This window comes from Gymnodraco acuticeps, unplaced genomic scaffold (genome assembly GCF_902827175.1).
Source record: "Gymnodraco acuticeps unplaced genomic scaffold, fGymAcu1.1, whole genome shotgun sequence".
NCBI classification, from domain to species: domain Eukaryota; kingdom Metazoa; phylum Chordata; class Actinopteri; order Perciformes; family Bathydraconidae; genus Gymnodraco; species Gymnodraco acuticeps.
The window spans coordinates 7,923-30,593 of NW_022989913.1; the positions used below are offsets into that span (position 1 = coordinate 7,923).

Consider the following 22,671-nt stretch of genomic DNA (forward strand, 5'->3'; position numbering starts at 1 on the left):
ATCGCAAACTAAAAAACACCTTTTTGGCAACAAAATATAACAGTTTAAGAGACACAAGAATGTAAAACGTGTGATAATAACACAAATTACGCATTATATGCATTTGACCATTTTACCAGTAAATAATAACTGATCGTGTACGGTAAATATACGTCCAGCTGTGTGTAATGTATGGTTTTCTGCTGGATGCTGTCTATCAGCTGGCTCAGCCTCTGATGTCACTGAATGAGCAGTGCGGGCTCGCAGTGCGCACCTCCGGGGACGCATGCGGTGGCACAGGCAGTGGATTTTCTGCTCGCATTTTAACCCAGAAACCCTTTGTTTCTGCCATATTCACAGTTTCCGGATTTCAATCAGTGTCTAAGCTTCTTATAAGAAACTCCTTATGTTGCATTTGCATGAACTTTATTTGGAGCAGATAATAAGGTAAGGTGGTGTTTCACTTGTGCACTGGTGTCCTTGAGCGCAGGCTGTTGCGCGCGGTTTCGTTGGAGACATATTCTGTTCTAATAGAGACATTTGCTTCGTTTTGTTTTGTTTTGGTAGCGATCATCTGAAATTCAGCTTGTTTTGGAGAGATTTCTGTTTAAGTTGAACATCCGGGTGCAGGCAGCGATCGGCACCATGGAGAGCAGCGTGGTGCACATCTTCAAAGAGGACAGGTGTCCCTCGGAGGACTGTTTTCCAAACTTCACCGATCTACCCGGCTCCTCAGACGTCTTCAACTACACCTCCAACGGCACCTGGGACGCTGAACCCGAGCCCATGTCGCCCATCATCCCCATCATAGTCGCGTTGTACTCCGTGGTGTTTGTGGTGGGCTTGGCGGGCAATTGTTTGGTGATGTATGTCATCATCAGGTGAGTTTTCCTCTCTGAAATATGTCCGTTATTCAAGTCATGACAAAAGCAATGCGAGTTGCACGCAAATTCACATTAAGTGTGAATTTGCGTGCGTTTCACTGCTCAATTCATATAGCAATAATGTATTTCTTTATTTGTTTTGGATCAATTGCATCCTCTTATCATAGGAACTAATCTGATCTCAAGGGAAACAGTTATATCTGTTTGAATGTATGGCCATATTGTCTTTCTGTGCATTCAAATTGGGTTTTAGTTGGTAAACTGGGCTCGTTTTATTCTCTTCACCAATGACAACAATACCTTAAACAGTGTAAAAGCTTTGAAATCAATATTTCCTCTCAAAGGTCTTTTCATTGTAAGTGTTGTTTGTCAACCTGATTACAGTTCAAAGACTTAATTAGGTAAGACATGATGACAACTCAGATATATTTTTCTTCCCATTAGTTCCCTTTGTGTCATAGAATTTTGACTGCAATCTGTTTTATAGGATAACGGCTTAGCACTAAACTCCATCTCAGAAATTGATTTCATTAACCTTGTTCACCTTTAAAGGGTTTAACAACACAAAAAGGAGCCAAACGACTATCTTATCCTTTCAACCTCTTCATGTCTCCTTCTCACAACAGATACACCAAAATGAAAACAGCCACCAACATCTACATCTTCAACCTGGCTGTGGCCGACGCTCTGGTCACCACCACCATGCCTTTCCAGAGTACCGACTACCTGCTGAGCTCATGGCCGTTTGGCGAGGTGGCGTGCAAAGTCTTCATCTCCATCGATTATTACAACATGTTCACCAGCATCTTCACCCTGACCATGATGAGCGTGGACCGCTACGTGGCCGTGTGCCACCCCATCAAGGCCCTGGACTTCCGCACGCCCGTCAAGGCCAAGATCATCAACGTGATCATCTGGCTGCTGTCGTCTGCTGCCGGGATCCCCGCCATGATACTGGGCAGCACCAAGACCAATAACGGTACCTTGACCTTTCATACATTCACACTGCTAGGACTCCACCTCTGATGTGATCCTTTCGCCATTAAAATGAACCTAAAAATAATACACCGTTATATTATTAAATTGCGTTCTTGTATTATCACAACAATTTTAAAACCTAAAGGTATCTGTACTCTGATTCAAGGTACCAATCAAAAGCCTTTTGGGCGCCTGTAATGGCGCCACATTCCCTTTGAACGTGCATCATTGGTGTATCGAGTATTAAAGGTAGGGTAAGTAAGAATGGAGAAACCAGCTCGAGTGCGCTAGAAATTGAAAGTACACAACCGGTTAAAATAATTGGTCGTGCTTTTTACAGTACTACGGCCACAGATGAATTTTTTTAATGGATTTTTTGTCAAAGCACTTAAGATATTCATTGCTATCGGGATGTTAAGAGCATTCCATGGAATATAACAAAAAGTGTATCTCGAGCCGGTTTCTCAAACTTACCTACCCCACCTTTAAGAGCATTCCATGGAATATAACAAAAAGTGTTTCTGAAGTGAATTATCTACCCTACCTTTAAGCCACATTTGTAAACTTTTTCTTTCATCTACATATTTTAACTGGGAAAAAAATGTGAGTCATTTTAAACATTGACATTAAGTCAGGGTTGCCAACTTTGGGTACCTGGCTGGAGTGAGATTTTGATATCATGGGTTTAATTACACATACGCACAAAATGACTGCTATCGTGTCAGTAGCGGGACCTTAGCATATATACAGGATATATATACAATATATACAAATACACAATATTGGACAAAGACTATAAAGGACACACAGTTTCATTCACTAATGAAAGTCAAACACATGTTTGTTTCCACTGTTTTATTATGTGCCTGTCGCGATAAGCAATTAATTGACTTATCGTACGATAAATAAAAATGAACTCGATAAATTGCCATTTACATGAGGATGTGACTAGCAGTTTGAAAGGATGTACTTTTCTTATTATGATGTCAGTGTTCTAAAATGGTCATACAACGGTGCCGACAATAATTTCCGGGAAAATGTATCCAACAAAATTAATTGTCGTGAGAGGCCTATACATGAAGCACGCACACACACACAAACAAATCTACAGACTTACTTCAAACTGCCAAATATATTAATTAACACACTCTCACTCTCATACTCTTTGATCTATTTTGGCCTAGACATTAACCCTCTCACTTTTACTTTTTTTATAATTTCTACTAGATCTTAGATCTGCGCATGCGCAATACGGATAGGCAGTTGCGGCACAAGAGTATTTTTGTTGGGTAATCTATGGTAGGGCCCATACAGTGGTGGGGCTCAAATCAGTATTTGCAATGTAATTACACGCTCCCCTTGACAGTGAAACGCCACGCGTGAGGGTTAGATTATTTCCCTGTCTTAATCCAAATTGAACTGTATGAAATAAAAAGGCACATTAGTCTTGTAGTAATTAAAAAGGGCGACCTGGAGCCAATCCTGCAATTTACCCACAGGTGAAAGAGTTAACATGCTGCAAATCCAACCCCTGCAGGGGGGTCTGGGGGGATTTCCCCCCAGGAGATTTTTTGAAATACTAACATAAAATACACATTCTGGTACTCTCTTGAGAAGAAAAATAAATAAATCTATTACTACCCGACATATTTAAAAAAATGAATGCCATTTTAATTTTGTATTACTTTGTTCTGAAAGCTGAACCTGCTGCTCCTCACAGAGGGAAGAGGATGTGTGAATTACTTTACATTTACATTGTTCTGTGTGCCAAAATGAAAGACAGCCCACACACCTATCAATCATCAAACCGTGGGGTCTTATTTCATTACGTGTTGATTTCTATCAACACGTAATGTGTATCGATGTATATAGAGATGTACTACAGCAAAAGTATTCTCCGTCGGGACTTCCTGCAACAACACCACGCCGTTATCTTGATTCTGATTGGCCAGAAGACATTATCAAAGATGTTCTATTGAGAAGACGATCACTACGTGACAAAAGTTTTCAAAACCGTTTCTAATCTTCGGTATTCTTGTTTTTGGCGTGAGAATAGTTTGGGCAGAGTGAGAGCGTGAGATTGAGAGTGAAAGCGTGTGTCACACGCCAGATGCGTGAGAGTTGGCAACCCTGCATTAAGTTATCAGAGGAAGAAGCTTCACGAATGTTAGCAATAGCTTAGCAATAGCTTAGCAATAGCTTAGCAATAGCTTAGCAATAGCTTAGCAATAGCTTAGCAATAGCTTAGCAATAGCTTAGCAATAGCTTAGCAATAGCTTAGCAATAGCTTAGCAATAGCTTAGCAATAGCTTAGCAATAGCTTAGCAATGCAAGGGGAAACACAGATTTTGAACTCTACCCCTCGCTATCGCGTGATGGGTCTGCTTAATGCGCTCCACACAGTAACCCTGCTGCGTGCTCACTAGCGCACCTCCCCCCCCTCCCTTCATAAAGTCAAGTACCCCTCGAAAGGTCCGGTTTATTTCATTTTAAGGATGCGCACCAACAGGGTCGGCTCTAGAACAAATCGAATGGGGGGGAAATCATTTACCAAGGGGGGGCACACACTGCCGTCAACAACCAACACACAAACACCAACGCAACTTCAATTTAAAAAAACATGCTGTAAAGTCTATTGTCTTTCACACACATTGCAGGGGTGTAGTGCTATTGTATAGCGCACCTATGACTTGTGCATTCATGCACGGTTGTGGCACGACCACCAAAACAGAAACATATAAGGACAGAGGGTGTCGTTTTCTCATACTGATATTCTGCACAAACTGTGCTGTTGTATTTGTTGTAAAGTGTCTTTACTGTAGGTTATTTTTTATTATATGTACAGCACTTTGGCTCGACCAAAAATCGTTGAAAAATGTGCTATATAAATAAAACTTGATTTGATTTGATATGGACATAGGCCACCATATAAAAAGTATGCAAATGTATTTAGTATCCTATCCATGTGAACATGTTTTAGGTGGGGGTGGACCTAACCTCCTCTAGGAGGGTCTGGGGGCATGCTCCCCTGGGAAGATTATTTTTTAAATATTGAAGTTAAATGCATCAATCTGGTGCACTTTGAGAGCAAAATGAAGAAATCTATGGATAGCCTACATCTCTCAGCATCCATATGAAACAGAACTGTACACAGATTTACTTTTTCTTTATGGATATTGTACTAATCATTCCCCTTTTAAACTGTATTCTTGTTACTTTCCAATAGTATTTCATACCCGTTTTTCATGTATTCTCTCTTTAACAACTATAATGATCATATAAAGGTATTCCTCGAAAATACTTACATAAATGGTGACCAAACCGTTTGAGACCCACTGAGATACACTAAAGTGAACTATCTAAACACTGAGAGAGTCCTTACCTCACTGAGCTGACGTTATAAGATCCTCTCAGTCTGACAGGAGAGGACTCTCCTCCACCTTGGTGTAGAAATAGCCCTTTATATCCGTTAGCATAGCTAGCTAACCAGATGCTAACAACATTCCACGTTACCACTCGCGCACTCACAAAATGCGCTCGTGCCACACAGAGCCGAGCTTGAATGAAACACAGAGACCCATGTACTTGTACTGTACTGTATATCATATTCTTTTCGATGGCTTTACTGTATAATCAGTATAACAGATGAACAGATCGCCACTGGGCTTTCATCTAAACACACAGCCACGTAATGATAACAAAAAAAAGGTCGGGGGTCATTGGTCAAGCAACACACCAATCAGAGAGCAGCAGTGAGCACACCTCAGGCTGTGTTTTATATTTGTATTCTTTATTTCTGATGTATTTCACATAAAAAACCTTTAGTAGAAACGTTTTCACTTATATGATTAAAAAAAGAAAAAAACGGCAAAGTGGCAAGGCTTGCCAACCCTGCGTTGGGGGGGCACAGTGACTCATTTGGGGGGGCATGGCCCGCGAATGACCCCCCATGACGCCGACCCTGCGCACCAAGCAACATCTCCAGGTGCTCCTTTGAGAACCAGGGCAAAAAAGTTATGTGCACCCCTGATCTTAAGTAATCAGAGGAACGAGTTTGGCAAACATTAGAGGTTTGCTCGCAGCCAATACAGCCAATGTATGCGGTTCCATTATTGGGGGAATACTAATATTTAACTTGTAACAGCTTTAAATGGTGTTTTTAATGGTTAAAATCCTCATTCATCTTTGAAGAGACTTAGCTTCCTGTGAAATCCTCCCTAACTGCTATGGTGTGGTTATGCGTTGAAGATAACCATATGATCCCTATCTACTTCACCACACCACCAATCCCCTTGGCTCTTACGGGCAGATAATGACATAGTGTGTGTTGATAGAAGTGATAAGCCTTTCTGCTCATCTCTCTCTGGTTCAGTCCCTCCCTGCTAAGTAGACAAAAGATCTATCAGCTGCAAAGGGGCTCTAACAAGCAATTTCAAACTTCAAGCCCCACTTCATAGCACCAACCTTGCCTTAAATATCTCAATTAGATGCAGCAAGTATCCTTCTTTCCTGAAGAGGATGTTCTGTAGGGTTGATATGATCCTTTCTGAATAGATGAAGCAATTATAGACATTATAGGTCCTTCTAGTTAATTGAGCTCAAAGGAGGCATTTTTTTTCCAGCAAAAGTTTGATAGATCGTGCACGATTATAAAGCTCAATGCACTATGAGGCTAGGTGACGAACCGGATTCTGGCTAAGTACTCTTTGTCTTTTTGGTTTCCTCTGAATTTGGGGTTAGGTTTATTATGTTTTCTTTGTGTTTGACTGGTAAACTCTGTTGTTATGGGACTAACAGGGACTACAGAGTGTGCCCTGCAGTTCCCTGAACCCTACAGCTACTGGGACACCCTGATGAAGATCTGCGTCTTCATCTTTGGCTTCGTGGCACCCGTCATCATCATCACTGTCTGCTACACGCTGATGGTGCTGCGTCTGAAGAGCGTGCGCCTGCTGTCAGGCTCACGAGAGAAGGACCGTAACCTCCGCCGGATCACCCGCCTGGTCCTGGTGGTGGTCGCCGTCTTCGTGGTGTGCTGGACGCCCATCCACATCTTCATCTTAGTCAAGGCGCTGTATGGCAACGTTCCCGAGACCACCGGCGTCATGGCCGCCTACTTCTTCTGCGTGGCGCTGGGCTACACCAACAGCAGCCTCAACCCCATCCTCTACGCCTTCCTGGACGAGAACTTCAAGAGGTGCTTCAGAGACTTCTGCTGCCCCGGAGTCAAAGGACACGGAGACTCTCATGGGGTGAGTCGGGTGAGGAGCACCCTGCGGGACCACTCGTGTCCCACAGAGGCCCGGGGGGGTGGGAGGCAGGCCCGGCCCGTATGACTAGCCATGGACACGTCCTTCATGCCCTGTCAGAGCTGGGAGGACTCCAACGACCTGCCGACTCAAGTCACCACTGCCATCTGAGGGAGGGGCTAAAACCAGGGCAAGCTTTTATTTATTTATCCAGAGTGATGCTCAGATACTCCACAGCCAAGTTTACTTAAAGGTCAAGTTCAAGTGTGCAGGAATGAGTCCTTAAACCCAACTATTCGTAAGTATGTTGGCACTTCTGGTTCCCTCATCTTGGGACTTCTGTCAATTGCATTTACGCTTCAACAATTATAAATCTAGTGTTACTGCAAGTCGACCGCTGATCATTTACTACATTTACAACTTAATTTACTATTTACTACATGATAGCAATTCTTATTACTATATGTAACAGTGACAATGATTGTGCTTGGGGCTAAGGGCTACACACAGGGTAGAGAAGTGAGAAAGTATTGAGACATTTTTCTTTTAAAGTTTGTTTTTCCGTGGGATCTGTTGACATTTAGAAAAATAAAGATTGTTGGAACAATCATTTAAAATGTACTTTAGGTTTAAGCCTTTGAGACCGTGATTGTGAAGTGTAGTTAATGCCTCTGGAGTCACAACCCAGATAATAAATCTAATATTTTGAAATGTATAAAATGTACAAAGCTGAAATCCAGCAAAGAAAAGCAAAGTGTCATTACTGTTCACATTGTTGGTATGAACAATGAAAATATGATTAAGATGTCACGATGAGACAAACCAAAAATGATTTATTATTATGTAGCTTGACCAGATTTTGTTCACCTTACTTGGTAAGTCAACTAGTGGTTTGTGAACAAAATTTAAAAAAGAAATCAGCCCTAATTATTTCGGGAACAAACTGCATTATGGGTATTGTTTTTAACTGATTGTGTATTTTTGTGAATTGTATTTTTGATGCTGTAAAAATGTGTGAATAGTCTATATGATTGGCAGTGAACCCATGAAAAATATATAGGGAGGCTGTAGCTCAGTGGGTAGTGTGATGGACTTCGAATCAGGGGGCAGCAAGTTCGAGTCCCACTGCAGTCAACATGTCGTTGTGGGCAAGACACAGTATTGAATGTATGTAAGTTGCTTTGGATAAAAGCGTCTAACAAAATGATATGTAATGTAATATAGTAATCTCTCAGGGATCATCCTGTGTAAGTCACTACTAGAACGTACTACATTAAGTATTTTCCTCTTGACTGATGGCTGACTTTGATGAGGCTTTGGTCTCAAAGCTATGTGCACAGTTTGTTCTTTGAAGCCATTTTAACAAACTACAATTACATCTGACACCGATCCACACCTTTTATTCCAGGCAGTAGGTGTTGGTTGTATACATTGTTACGTTAACTGGCCTGTTCACACCTTGTCTGAAATACTAGTTATTTGAAAAACTGGGTTACAGCGCTCCAAGGAAACAGCTCACATGACAACCACATATGTATCAATCCAACATGCCTTTTGGTGTTTGGTGCAATTCAATGTTCATACTGTAAATAACAATGAACTCATTAGTTTATTGTCTTGGAAATTGGGTGTTTACATGTAACTGATTACTGTCTTTGTTTCCTGAATTATTTTAGCTTTCATACGAGTCACTAGATCAAATCATGCTTGTGATGGTTTTTCTTAATGTAGAGCAACCTGTTAATATATGTATCTGTCTAAATCTGATAGGGTAGTTATAGCAGAACATGTTTTTATGTGTGCCTTATATTAATTGGCCTCTAAACTCAGCTATTTTGCTTATTTTAAAAGATCAGCAATTAGCCACATCCATTTTGATGCTGCCTTTCTTTCCCTTTAATGATATGAAAGTATGTTGTGGTATAAACGTACTGCTTTTAATTATTGTAGCATTATCTTTAAAACTCTAGAAGTCCTACTGAGGACCCCTGTTGGTTACTGGTATGTATTTCTTATCTATTCCTCAAATACTGTATTTTAAACAATAGAAAATATTGTTTTCATATTCAAATGATCAGCTCAGGTCTGAGCACCACATACTGTGTGTATAATGTGCTGTTGCATTATAAATTGACTGTATCTGTTGGATATGTTGCTGTATCTTTTAGCTTTGAATATCAAAACATGCTCCATGTGTCACATTAAAGCGGTGAAAAGTGAGTTTGCTTCATTTAAAGATCAATATCAAAGTGTATCCTCTGTTTTCACTTCAACTCAACCCAAAGTAAGTGTTTCCTTTTTTCGTTGGTGGCCATGCGCTAAATTGCATTATGACCATTATACAGTATATACAGTCTATAGTTGCTGCCCATTTGGTTTGAAAAAAATGGTATTGCTATGTTCATGTTGATAGCATTTAGTGTCATGTCTAATTACAGAATAATTTGGTAGTTAGGGAAGAATAGTGTATAACTGCAGAATATTTTCAATCTAATACAGACATTTGTATTTAATATCTAATTATGATCTTGTAAATGGTGTCTAATTTTGCATTAGCATGACCTGTTTGGTTTCTATGAAGTTTATTTTGGGCCTATTGGGACTATGCTCCCGCTGAAATACTACTCATGTCATGTATTATATTTGATAATACTGTAGTTACAATACTTGTGCTAATACCAGTACTGCTATATAATTATTACTGACACGCCTGCTTTCTCCTGCCGCTACTTCCACTTCGCGTTTGAGGCTTCCGCTTTTTTAAATTGTGGATATAATTTGCACAAATGTGTTGACAATAAATACCATTTCATGTTCACTATGCAGACTAATGTCTCGTTCATGAAATGTTATTGGTCATACAAAATATAGATATATAAAATACAGCAAAACTATGTTTAAATTTACAGTTATAATTAGTGTAAGTTATATATATAGTAATTACAGTATTGCACTTTAAACACAATTATTGAAAAAGTGCTGGAAAGAGGTAAACATAAAATGAGATGTCCATCCACCAGGTGGCCATGATCATTATTGGAAAGGACAAAGGTTTTTCCTAATGGTATGCAGAGGGATTCTCAGAGATTTGAGAGGCATATTAAATCAGTCAGTTCCTGTGTGCGTTGATTATGCTATTAGCCATAATGACCAAGATTACTGCAGTTTTCTGTCTGTCAAGGTCTGTGTGCATTGGGAAGCCATTACATAGCCAGGTTCAGAAATAGGCTCCTGTGCCTAATTAGGCTCTAATAGACTTCATCGTTCAGGGGAAAACCCTCAATCACTGCAGCTGCATAAAGCACATCCTAAAACAATGATTGACAAAAACAGAATTTTGCTATTACTTGTATTACTGGTTTTCACAATACATAAATTGAGAACAAGTCGTTGCCAGTTTGGCTTGTGTTGATATACATTTACAAACAGGCGGTTCATAAACTAAATTAAATTATCCATGACACACAGTGAAGTCTACATATAGTAACCCTCTTACTCATGAAACCATTTTGATTTTTTTTAAAAAAAAGCACTAATACTTTTATGATTACCTTTGTTTGCTACCAAATCATATTTAGGCCTACATGCAGATGGGATTATATTCCTATGGATGTAAGAAATACTCAGACCTCACACTTAAGTACAATTTGCAGTACCGAAGACTTCCTTAGGTAAAAGTACAAAAGTATTAGTAACAAAATATATTTAAAGTACCAAAAGTAAAATAGCTCATTATGTGTTATAGCCCCTTTCAGAATAATGTATATCAACATACCGGATTATGAATATTGAAGCATTATTGGGTTTATCGCTGATGGTAAATGTTGAGCCAATTTAAAATACTTATAGAAATATTAACCTATAATGTCATCATTTATTAGTTGATGTATCTATTGTTTCTATTTCTATTACACACGGCATCTATTGCGCGTCTGTCCGTCCTGGGAGAGGGATCCCTCCTCTGTTGCTCTCCCTGAGGTTTCTCCCATTTCCCCTTTAAACTGTGGGTTTTCTCTGGAAGTTTTTCCTTGTACGATGTGAGGGTCAAAGGACAGAGGGTGTCGTATTGTCATACTGATATTCTGTACAAACTGTGAAGACCACTGAGACAAATGTAACATTTGTGATATTGGGCTATATAAATAAACATTGATTGATTGATTGATATTGTATTGCTAATAATCCAAGTATTTAAAGTCACAAAAGCTTTCAGATAAATGTAGTAGAGTAAAGTTAGGTCAACAATATAATTAAAAGCTGCATTCAATCCCTCTCTGTATCTGCAGTGTGGAGGTTTAACAAAGACTAGTGCATCTGCGGGGACAATGGGTTTTCACTACAGCTGCACTTCTTCTACTGGCCACACGGGGGCAGGCGTGTTTGGAGAAAATACCTCATCTCATTCGCCACAACCGTTCACACCAACCAATAGGAACCGTTTGCGTCTGAACCGTTACTTCCGGGTGTAAATCCGTTTTCATTTGATGTTTCTTTGTATTTCATCTAAATAAAGCTACGAAATAAAGCTACAAAACGTTTAGAAAATGAACCGAATATTTGGACGCGGAAAGCCGAAGTCGCCTACTCCAAATCTGTCGGACTGTATCGGAAATGTGAGTCTCTGTTTTGTTGTTTACAACCTCAGGTGCCATCACTGAGCTAACACTGCTAACATGCTTCTGTTAACAAACACCTGCCCCACTACCAGCAATATAAATACCCCCTCGCTTTTGTTTTTCATTCTGGTTTAGACTGTGAAATAGGTATATATTTGTTAACCAACAGCCGTCAATTATTTTCCTTTGCTCATGCTTTTACACCTCTAGCTTTCTTATCCTTATATATTCCAGGGTCTTGATTGTGAAATGAGAGCTATCAATTCAGGTTAATGGGGTTTATTAGCATGACATTTGACATGTGTTTCCTAAGCAAATACAATTATGAAATTCAAAGGCAGCCCAAATAACATTTATTTATATAATTTATAACTCAAGCAAAATTACAACAAATAATAATAATAACAAATACAGTGAAATACATTTCAATCAATGAAAGAACCAAAACAAGTGAATTACAATATTAGTTGTTAGAATAAACGAGATGATAATATAACTAAATCAAATTAAATAAATATATGTATATTTATTTATATTGTTTGGGTCGGGGCAATGTCTAAATTTAAGAAAAAATTGTCTTGCCCACAACTTTGAGGTGGTTTCAAGGTATTTATCATAATAGGCTACGAGCTTTAGGTGTTTGCAACATATTGACCTAGAGAAAAATACATTAAATGTAAGAAAAACATTGATGCAAACATATTACTCTTTGAAAGATGTCCTTGATTTGCCAAATTAAGAAATTATTGAGTTTGGGAACATAGTAGCCTATGCTGTTTACGCGCTTTCTGTCTCCCTTCCTGTCTTCCTCATGCAGCACACAGGTTGGGTATTAAGGCTGTGTGTTTCTTCTGCAAGGATGCTGCAAATCAATACTCCTCTAATCAACCCCCTCTTTTCTGCAGGTGGATGCAAGATCAGAGTCCATAGAGAAGAAGATTGGCAGACTAGACGTTGAGCTTGTGAAGTACAAAGATCAGATGAAGAAGATGAGAGACGGGCCCTCGAAGGTATCACAAACACAAGTAAACCATAGGAATTATGAAGATTACAAGATTGTTTTTCAGGTTAATGCAACATGATAGGGCTGCTCGATTATGGCAAAAATCATAATCTCGATTATTTGGGTCAATAATTGTAATTGCGATTATTAAATGCTATTGAATGCTATTCATTGACTTTGAAAACATCCATGTATTGGAGAAAATGTTTTTGAACAGTATGTTTTTAACAGTTGATTACCCTGAACTTTAAGTGTAATTCAACTGAAAAAAAAAAGTAATAATAATAAAAATAATCGTTTTATTTCGATTACGTTGTTTTCGTAATCGTTGCAAGCCATAATCGTAATCGCGATTAAAATAGGATTAATTGAGCAGCCCTACATCATGATTCCTTTTTTTTTTAATACAGAACATGGTCAAACAGAAGGCTTTGAGAGTCCTGAAGCAGAAGAGAATGTGAGTCCACTGCACAGTTTATACCCTAAGATATATAAATAAATAAGTACTGTATTAATATGTTTCTGTATGGAAATGCCATATATGTCAATACTATAATTCATAAGTTGTGTCACCATTACAGGGTTACTTTTCAGTTTCCTTGGTTATGATTCATGATCAATACAGTTTAGGGCTTCATTCTTCATTAAAAAATGCTTGCATGTTACAAATATTAGCCAATATATGGCCACTCGAATGTCTATCTATTGCAGCCTTAAAAAATCCAGTATTGGAATGGCTCTACTTAGAATAATATGAAGTGCTCATTGTTTTAAAACTCACCTGTGTTTGTTTTACACAGGTATGAAGGTCAAAGAGAGCAGCTGGCTCAGCAGTCTTTCAACATGGAGCAGACAAACTACACCATCCAGACATTAAAGGACACCAAAACAACCGTAAGAGCCAAACGACTTGATAAGCAAACTTAGTGTTAAGTAAGGGATAAAACGTTGTCATGCCAAACAGTCCTCTCGTGCCGTCTTAAATACCTATGGAGTGCCTGAGACAAGAAATCTCACATATTCAGATTCAGACGTTTCATCTTTTTCCATGTGTCTCTACCTGAAAAAGACACATAACTGATTATATTCCAGGGCGAATAATGTCCTTTTTACCTATGACAAAATATAAACCTTGTGCAATGTATTTTCTGTTTACAGGTGGAGGCCATGAAGATCGGTGCAAAGGAAATGAAAATAGCTTACAAGGACGTCAAAGTTGATCAAATCGATGTAGGTTTACCGCTAAACTGTTTGTGTTATAATTCAATAATAGGTACACTGAACATCAATGCTAACAAAGGATCATCTATTTTCTCTATTTGTGCCTCAGAATGTCTTAAACTATGTCAAGACGTACCCTTGTTTCATTCAGAGTTGATACATATTGAGTGATCATGGATGTTTGATATTTCAGGATCTACAGGACCAACTGGAGGACATGATGGAGGACGCCAGCGAGGTTCAAGAGGCGCTGAGCCGCAGCTACGGCACTCCAGATATAGACGAGGATGATCTTGAAGCAGGTATACCTGACATGTTTTTTTATTTTATTTAGTCTCTGGGCCCACGCCATTTTGATGCTGCCAGTTTAATAAAGAAACAACTAATGGTTCTTTAAGCTTTTCAAAACAGAACACAAAATACTTAAAAAATTCTGAAACAAGAATCAGAAACAGGTTTATTACCAGGTACGTACGAGGAATTTGACTTGATTTAACCAGAATTAAAAACACAGGTGGAGAACTGTAGAATGTAACTATTGTTCACGCTCACAGGCAAACATGAAAGTAATTGACTGTAGATCTGCATGATTTTGGAAAAATAACTCATCGTGATCATTTTGACTGGTATTCCAATTGCAATATGATATTCATGATATTTAAGGGAATGATCATTTTGCTCAATATCATTGAAAAACATATTTAGATAACTTTTTAAGAGGATCTGTAGCAAACAAAAATGTTTAATCAGTCTGTAAAAGAGGATTTGTAGCACCTCTGCAGCACCACGATACTTTAGATTTAAATTTGATTCTTATGACATCATATTTAGCATTTAACCAATATTGTTCCTCCTGAGATTTGAATATTGCACTAGTCCATGTTGCAATTGCTATAAGTTTGCGATTAATGGTGCAGCCCTTATTGATTGACACAAATAGTCTTTCATATTCACTCTATTAACAATTGAGAACAATCAGAGCTGGACGCGCTGGGCGACGAGCTGCTGCTGGACGACGACAGCTCGTACCTGGACGACGCCTCGGCCTCCCCCTCCATCCCAGAGGGAATGCCCAGCGACGCCAAGACAAACAAGGTAACAGTATTCAGAAGATCGTGGTCACTAACACTTTATAATGAAGGCACCAAGTGGAGAATTACAGAATAAAGAATGCATGGAAGTGAAATAAAAATAAAATAAATCTCTTTATTTTGCATGCTTCACATTTACATTACATGTTAGACACTTTTATCCATAACGACTTACATACTCAATACTGTGGGCAATCCCCACAGGAGCAATTTGGGGTGAAGTGTCTTGCCCAGGGACACAACGACATGCTGACTGCAGTGGGGTTTGAACCTGTGCTCCCCTGATCCGAACACCAACGCACTATTCCACCGCGCCACAGCATCATGTGTGCTTTGTCAACTAAATATTTTCTTGAGGTTAACGGGCTATAATGTATGAGACTGTTGATATCATTTTCAGTGTTCTGCTCCACTAAAAATGAAAATCACACGTCTCATATTTTGGGAGTAAATCGTGTAGGTTTTTATTTGATTTTAATTATTTAACACTTTTAAGTTCCTTTTGAATATTGATCACTTTCTTTTCCAAATAGTTCTATTCATCACATGAACGACATTTAATTATATTGGCTCCTTTAAAAAAGAAAATATGCCCTTTTAATATCTCTATCTTAAAAAACTGTTTTTAAGACACACAAGGAGCAAAACCAGCATATGATTTTTTACTATAACCCAAATGATGACTGTACGCATGCTACATTTTCACTTTGAGCAAACAAGGTGAACTTGCTTATTAGATTGGTCTTTTAAGCTGTTGGGGGCCTCGGATAGACCTCTGTTTTTTAAGTGTTTTGTTTTTGTCATTTCAGGACGGCGTTCCGGTGGATGAGTTCGGCCTGCCACAGATTCCTGCCTCGTAAACAAGGGATGGATTAAAGCAACTGCACTTCAACTGAAAACACTTTTATAAGAGTAACATTTATACATGCAAAAGGTTTGACCTGAGAACACTACGATTTTGAAGCCATCCGTGTGTTGGGTTGTGTATTTTTAACACTACCGTGCTAGCATGTGGCCTTGTGTGACCTTTTTTAAAAACATGATTCCCCTTTTGTTTGTTTCCGTCCTCCTGTCTAGCACTTATCCATCAGTCTCGTCCATCACCAGTATTACCAAGCTCATTTTTATTTGTCTTAATTGTGTTCTTGTTTTGTGTGTTGTTCTGTCATCACTGTTATGTTTTAGTTTTGTCTTACAAGTGGAGATTATTCTATTATTTTAAACATGCAAATTAAATTATGTGTTTTAACTTACCACTGCATTCTTTGGTTAATTATTTTTCAACCAGGACACCAAATCATTGCATTTAACATCTTTAAGTCACTGTGAAGTGTATTAAAGTGCTTTTTCCTTTATAAATAAGTACAGATTTTAGGTACCTGTACTTTACCGAAGTATTTCCATTTTATAACACTTTATACTTCTACTCTATTACATTTTGGAAGCAAATGTTGTACATCTACTCCACTGTATTTATTTTACAGATGTATTTACTAGTTTCTTATAAATCCAGATTTTGACACACTATACTTTGGAAAAACATAATTTGGTATAGAGTAATCCATCCAATATTATATTTAAGTGACTAGAAAAAGAGATGTCTATAAACATAAAGCCAACCATATTACAGAGAGACATTACAAACAACTTTGTACATCATTTCCTAAAAAGGTCTCTTTTTCACGTTAACTCAATGTGTAAAAATGTTGAAAACGTCTTCATCCAAATCTCTATAATTCAATACATCATATTTAAATCAACTCCATTTTGAAAGTTTAGTCTGTTTGTATAAAGTCCTCCAGATATATTACAAACACACAAAGTTTAACCTTCAAATGGACTTTGTTTGGTATTGACAAACATTTTATGACATCCTTCCTGATATTGCGAGTACCATGTAGATCGATAGATAGATAGAGCTTTATTGTCTCCCTTAGGAGAAATGTGTCTTGGGCATCGAGATAATAAACATAAAACATTTAGGACAATCAGTCATAGATACAGAACAGAGATCACATATCACATGGCAAAGAAACAAACAAGAAACATACAGGTACAGCACTTTCCCTATTGCACATACATAAATCAAATATTGCACTTTCCCTATTGCATTCATACATAATCAAATATTGCACTTTCCCTATTGTATTCATACATAACCAAATATTGCACTTTCCCTATTGCATTCATACATAATCAAATATTGCACTTTTCCCTATTGTATTTATACATAAATCAAATATTGCACCTTCCCTACTGTATGTTCGTTTAAAAGCTTAAACATCTCGAACATAGGAGGCATTATAATATGTTTGACAGGAGTTAACCCTGTTATGGCATGTAGTTTTTTAATCAAAAATGTAAATTCAAAGTCTGGGCTATACAAATTCATGATGGAAACCGTGTGGATAAATCTGGAAACTACTTCTCTGAGAGGACACTTGTAGACTGTACAGTTTGTAACATGATATTCCCCGTCACCTGTGAGTCGAGCCATTCCTGGTAGCGACAGCCAATCACGTTCACGTCTGCTACCAAGATTCTACCAAGATTCTACCAAGAATTGAGAGCTCTGGCCAATCAGCGCCCGTATTGTTACCAAGAATTGGCTCCGCAGCAACCAAGAATTGACCAATCAGCGTCTCCGTAGGCGGGGTATACTCTGCGGACGCCGCGAGCGAGAGATTAATTTGTTTCCAACATCACAAGTAAGTACATCATCCTTAACTATGTTGTCAACGCTTATAAACTGTCATATTAGATGTATAGATATATTTTAAGTAAACAACATTCTCAGGGACATTTTACAAATGACTAGCGAACCGGACATGTCCCGCCGTTCCGTGATGTTTACCGGTAGCGGATTATTGTACATGTATCGTACATTTAATGTTGACATATCTGGCTAAATAACATGCCTGTTTATGACATCACCCAGCTAAAGTTAAGGACTAACATAACTACGGTATGAGCTAGAGAGAATCACGGACGGGACGGGATGGAGCGAGCGAGCGGAGCTTCTTTTGTTGTCTTTTTGTTCTCTGTCACCGGTGCAGCGACCTTTATATCTACAGTCTATGGCAGCGACCGACGTGTTTTAAAAGTTAATTTAGTTTTTAAGCGAGCATGATATACAAATAAAACAAGAGCAAAACAAATCTTGCCCTTGACTGTAACCGGATACCCGTTTTTGGGGGGGCACAGTGAAGGGAAGTTACAATGCAGTTTACACCACCTTTTTACAGTTACACCACCTTTTTTTAATGAAATACTTGTACTCTACTTGATTAGGCAGGCCTATTTCCATCGTAAGGTACTTTAATACACTATAATTGAGAGGACATTATTAAACAGTTACGATGAAGTCAAGTTTTTCATACAAAATATATGCTGTTTTTACATTTCGATTGATTGATTACATTTAAATCAGGGACGTGCACAGACATTTGGAGGGGCTATTGCTCTAAACTGGAAAAAGGGCCTCCCCCCGAAAAAAAACACAAGACCTTTTGAAAATTGTAACTTGTTTTTAACTTGTAAAGGAAACCAAACGATTATTACATCAACTAAATTGAACAGTGATTCACATCTCATAACAAAATAAGCTAAGGCGACTACTTGCATTCGGTGACTTGATTTTTAAAATGTTCTGTGGTCCATATCTCATTAAAATATCTAATGTTAGTAACTATTAAAGACAAAATGGGGACAATTCTGTTCTAATGTAGTTTGACCATTGTAACTGCTGTGCAGACATACTGATAAAATAGAGCCTCTAGCTAATTAGCTTAAATAAACTCACTAATTAATTAAACCAGTTCAATACGCATTATTCTTATTATTCTTTATGAGCGCAGTAACGGTAAGGTATCTAATTACTTAGTTATTTAGTATTCCATAACTTAGTAACAGAGATGGTCAAACTGAAGTGGTAGAGACATGGCAGAAATCCTACACTGAAGCGGGACATTGAACTGTTCACCCGTGAGAGGGCGATCAAGAAAAGAGAGCGAGCGGTGCGTTGAGGGAGTTTACAGATGAAAAGACACAGAAAGACAGAAGCACAATAACAAAGGCTATATTTAGGTGTTTTTTGTAAATAACCGACAGTATCAAGAGGAAGTAAAGTCCCCTGGTTTGTCCCTTATACCCTAACTGCCACGAGACAACTCAAAATCAAGTTTCCAAAATCCGACACTGATGTGGTCTTTAACGCACCAGCAGATAACAGCGCTGACAAAGTGTGCTTCCCGCAGCGAGACGCTACAATACTAATTGTGGGCTTATCATGTTGATTCGGCCACAACAGAAAAAACAAAAACAAACTCTCGCTTTCTCCAGAGGGGCAGGTCAGCCAAAAATGCCAAACGGGCCGTTGCCCGGGCAACATTAGCCCGTACCTGTGCACGTCCCTGATTTAAATGCATAATCTGCATTTGTACTAGTTTGTATTCATCTTTAATTCTTATTGTATGTAGTCAACAGTTTTTCTTTGAATCAATATGTAATCTTTTACAGCTTGTTTATTAAATATTTATTATAAATGATATATTTCTTTTGTTTTTTATAAATATGACTATTTTCTTATTCTCTAGATGGAAAACATCTGGAAACGGGCTGACGGCAGTCTTAACATGACAGACACTTTGGAAGCAAAGCCAGGCCGTGGATTCGACCTCTTTCCCCCGAGGAAGTGATGGACAAGGCCAGAACAGCCATAACCCAGCACCGTGGAGATCCATCCAACAGAAGACACCTGCTGGGTTTCTTTGAAATCCAGTTTGGTCTGTTTCGCGGGCAGACTTTCCGTTGGGTGGCGGAAAATTATCTTGGCTATGCTGCTTACCTGGTGGCAGCAATGAAAAGAGACCCGACAGGAGGCTGCAAAGACTCCAAAGAACATGCCCTGAATAAGGGCTGTTTCAAAGAGTATATTGAGCTCTTTCCTTCTGGTAGAATTGCCATTGCCATGAAAGAAGAACAATATGCTGCCAAAGCTCCCTAGCACACTCCCCCTGCCCAGGTCACTCCCCCTGCCCAGCACTTGACCACCACAGAGCATGCTGCTCCCACCCAGCAAGCTGGGACCAGCCAGCATGCCTCAACCTCTTCACTCCGCTCCCTTTTGGTTGGACAGAAGGTGCCAAATCAAAGGAGCCTGACAAACGCAGTGAAACGGCTGGTTTCCCCCCCTCAAAACCAAACCCTGTAAGCAAACATTTATTTGATAACACTTATTTTTAATGTTTAGTACTCTTCAATACTTGTGATGTTTATCTGATTGTCCTTAATTTGTCTTTATTTAGCTTTGGTCCGTGCACGGCAAAAACCCCACCTCATCCAACTGCCTGTGTCCTTCGAGGCAGCAAAGGCCCCAGCATCCACCCTCACACACCCAAACTAGAGTTTGTTACATTAAGTAAACACAGAGACATTATCTACAACATTTTAACATGACTGAAACTGGCTGAAATACTGTCTTCACTTTAATAAGTGTAGTCAAGGTTATTAAAGGATCCTTATTTACTTGAATACCACCTTTCCTTTCTTGGGTCCAAAACAAACAATTACTTAAGAGACATACAATAAGCAAGTGTGTGTGTCGGATGGAATAAAGCAGAACAACACTTTCTGGGTTTCCCCCATAACTTTAGGGAAGTCAAATTACAGAAAAGTACAAATACATCTCAATCTTTAGTAATTCATAATAATAAGTATTCTGTTGGATTTGCAGGTGCTTCATTGGGGCTCACAGTCCTGCACAGTGGCCAAACTGCAACAGAGCGGTGGAGGCCCGGTTCAAAATGGTGATACGTGCTTATAAGCACATCCGAGAGTGCGTGATCACCAACGCCAAGGTGATGACTGAGACCACCATCCAGCTCCCAGAAGTGAATGTTGCAACTGTCACACAATGGTGAGTAAATAAGCATACTGCATATACTGCAAAACATGTATACTTACACTGTAATACTTACCCAATAAAATGATTTACTGTTCAAAATAATCCCAACTTTTTTCATTACAAATATTCCATTTTGTTCGTTATAATTGATTGTTTCATGTTTGCGCAGGTTCAGCAGGCGCTGCAGGTCTCAGGAAGAGCAGGTCCTGAAGCAGGGTATCCCCGCTCCTGACGCTCGCATGGCAGGACCTGAGCAGCTTCTTGTGGCAATGCAGAAAGGGACATCTCTGTATCCTGGCAGTTTGGCTGAGCCTCACACCTTTGTTCTGCCACCAAACACTGCTGGTGAGGCAAAGCTCCAGAAGAGATCACAACCAGTGGCCATCTCACAGGTCCCACCACCACCTGCATACTATGCTCTTCCCTTCCTTGCACCGACTCCACCCTTCTCAACACCATACATGGTACCATCTGTGCAGCTTCCTCAAGTGCCTGGACCTTCACAGGTTGTGCCTGGAAGCTCTCAGATGATGCTTCTCAACATGCCAATGCTATCAGCTACTCAGGCACTAACATCCGGTCAGAGTAACGTGCCGTACACCACACAGCAGTACAGGAAAGGAAAAGAGGAGAGGGAGCAATCTGGATCAGGCAAAAGAAAGTATGTCAAAAAGACAGACACCATCCTTTGTAAAAAGTGCAACAAAGACAGGAAGCCCATTTACAGTACTTTGGCAATTGGTCCTGTCAAGAATCAGAGACCCAGTCCTATGAGGACTGGAGGGCTGTGCTGGAGCAGAGAAGGTATGGGGAAAAATGTTGTGAGCAGGTGGGTCATTTTGTTATTTATTTGACACTTTATTTCTTTACATTTTATGGCACTGTTTAATTAGTTATGTTATATATAGTACACTTTTATTATTATTATTATTATTGTTTATATTGGTATTACAATGTTGTTGTGACCTCATAGCACGTATAAAACAGTTTTGGATGTTTCTGTGTTTTTAACTTCTTTTAAATATTTGTTATTTATTTTACAACTTTTTCACTTTGTTATATTTTGCACTGTTTTTATTGTCTTGTTATTTGTATTTATTTTACATTTGACTATAAATATTGTAATAATTGTTGTTGTTATTATTATTGTTGTTTGAAATATATAAATAAATATAAAACAACTATGGATGTTTCTGTTTTGAATATTTCATCATCATATTTCACTTTCATTATTGTTGTATTTACTTAATACTTTGTTATTAGGTTTTAATACATTTATTAAAAGTTTTAATTATAATAATAAATGCACAAAACAACAATAATCCTCATATTTGTCATATACTTATATTCTAAGTAAGATTCTATATTAAGTACATCTATATAAGTACTGTACAATGATGTACTTACTGAAGAAGAAGAAGAAGAAGAAGAAGAAGAAGAAGAAGAAGAAGAAGAAGAAGAAGAAGAAGATACACTTTATTAATCCCTTACAGGGAAATGTCTTGCATGCTACTTCAACTGCACTACATTTCAGAGGCAAATATTTTACTCTTAACTTCATTGATTTGATAACATGAATTACTTTGAAGATTTCTGTTACAAAGTACAATAATTTAAACATACAATGAATCACGAATGATTGTGGTGAAGAACGTAAATGATCCATTGATTTTATTCACAACCTACCCAAAAGTATGGTAAAATAATAAAAAAGGTCCACTTTTACATGTTCTGACATACAAGGG

General features: G+C 38.6%; 2 protein-coding genes across 7 annotated transcripts; both read left to right on the forward strand.

Moving 5' to 3' along the window:
• Positions 1-551: 551 nt before the first annotated feature.
• oprk1 (opioid receptor, kappa 1) lies at positions 552-9,292 on the forward strand. Its single transcript, XM_034209596.1, has 3 exons — positions 552-860; positions 1,490-1,842; positions 6,639-9,292. The coding sequence occupies exons 1-3, from the start codon at positions 625-627 to the stop codon at positions 7,175-7,177; spliced, it is 1,128 nt and encodes a 375-aa protein (XP_034065487.1). The 5' UTR covers positions 552-624; the 3' UTR covers positions 7,178-9,292.
• Positions 9,293-11,527: 2,235 nt separating this feature from the next.
• Positions 11,528-21,987, forward strand: LOC117541106 (charged multivesicular body protein 5-like). 6 transcript variants are annotated; one of them, XR_004568270.1, is made up of 9 exons: positions 11,528-11,703; positions 12,612-12,716; positions 13,120-13,166; positions 13,510-13,603; positions 13,868-13,939; positions 14,124-14,232; positions 19,617-20,229; positions 20,328-20,938; positions 21,096-21,325. XR_004568270.1 is itself a non-coding variant. In XM_034208236.1 (8 exons), the coding sequence occupies exons 1-8, from the start codon at positions 11,635-11,637 to the stop codon at positions 15,879-15,881; spliced, it is 672 nt and encodes a 223-aa protein (XP_034064127.1). In that variant the 5' UTR covers positions 11,528-11,634; the 3' UTR covers positions 15,882-16,268. The 6 variants fall into 6 exon arrangements, 5 of the variants coding, with proteins under 5 accessions (XP_034064127.1, XP_034064135.1, XP_034064101.1 ...); XM_034208236.1 differs by lacking the exons at positions 19,617-20,229; positions 20,328-20,938; positions 21,096-21,325 and adding exons at positions 14,901-15,025; positions 15,831-16,268; XM_034208244.1 differs by lacking the exons at positions 19,617-20,229; positions 20,328-20,938; positions 21,096-21,325 and adding exons at positions 14,910-15,025; positions 15,831-16,267.
• Positions 21,988-22,671: the final 684 nt, after the last annotated feature.

Bases quoted from the DNA above. Each gene is read 5' to 3' on its own strand.
- oprk1 (XM_034209596.1), top strand. From the start codon at position 625: ATGGAGAGCAGCGTGGTGCACATCTTCAAAGAGGACAGGTGTCCCTCG. The intron at 861-1,489 runs GTGAGTTTTCCT...TTCTCACAACAG, and splicing joins GTGATGTATGTCATCATCAG to ATACACCAAAATGAAAACAG. The intron at 1,843-6,638 runs GTACCTTGACCT...TGGGACTAACAG, and splicing joins CAGCACCAAGACCAATAACG to GGACTACAGAGTGTGCCCTG.
- LOC117541106 (XM_034208210.1), top strand. From the start codon at position 20,826: ATGGTGATACGTGCTTATAAGCACATCCGAGAGTGCGTGATCACCAAC. The intron at 20,939-21,095 runs GTGAGTAAATAA...ATGTTTGCGCAG, and splicing joins GTTGCAACTGTCACACAATG to GTTCAGCAGGCGCTGCAGGT.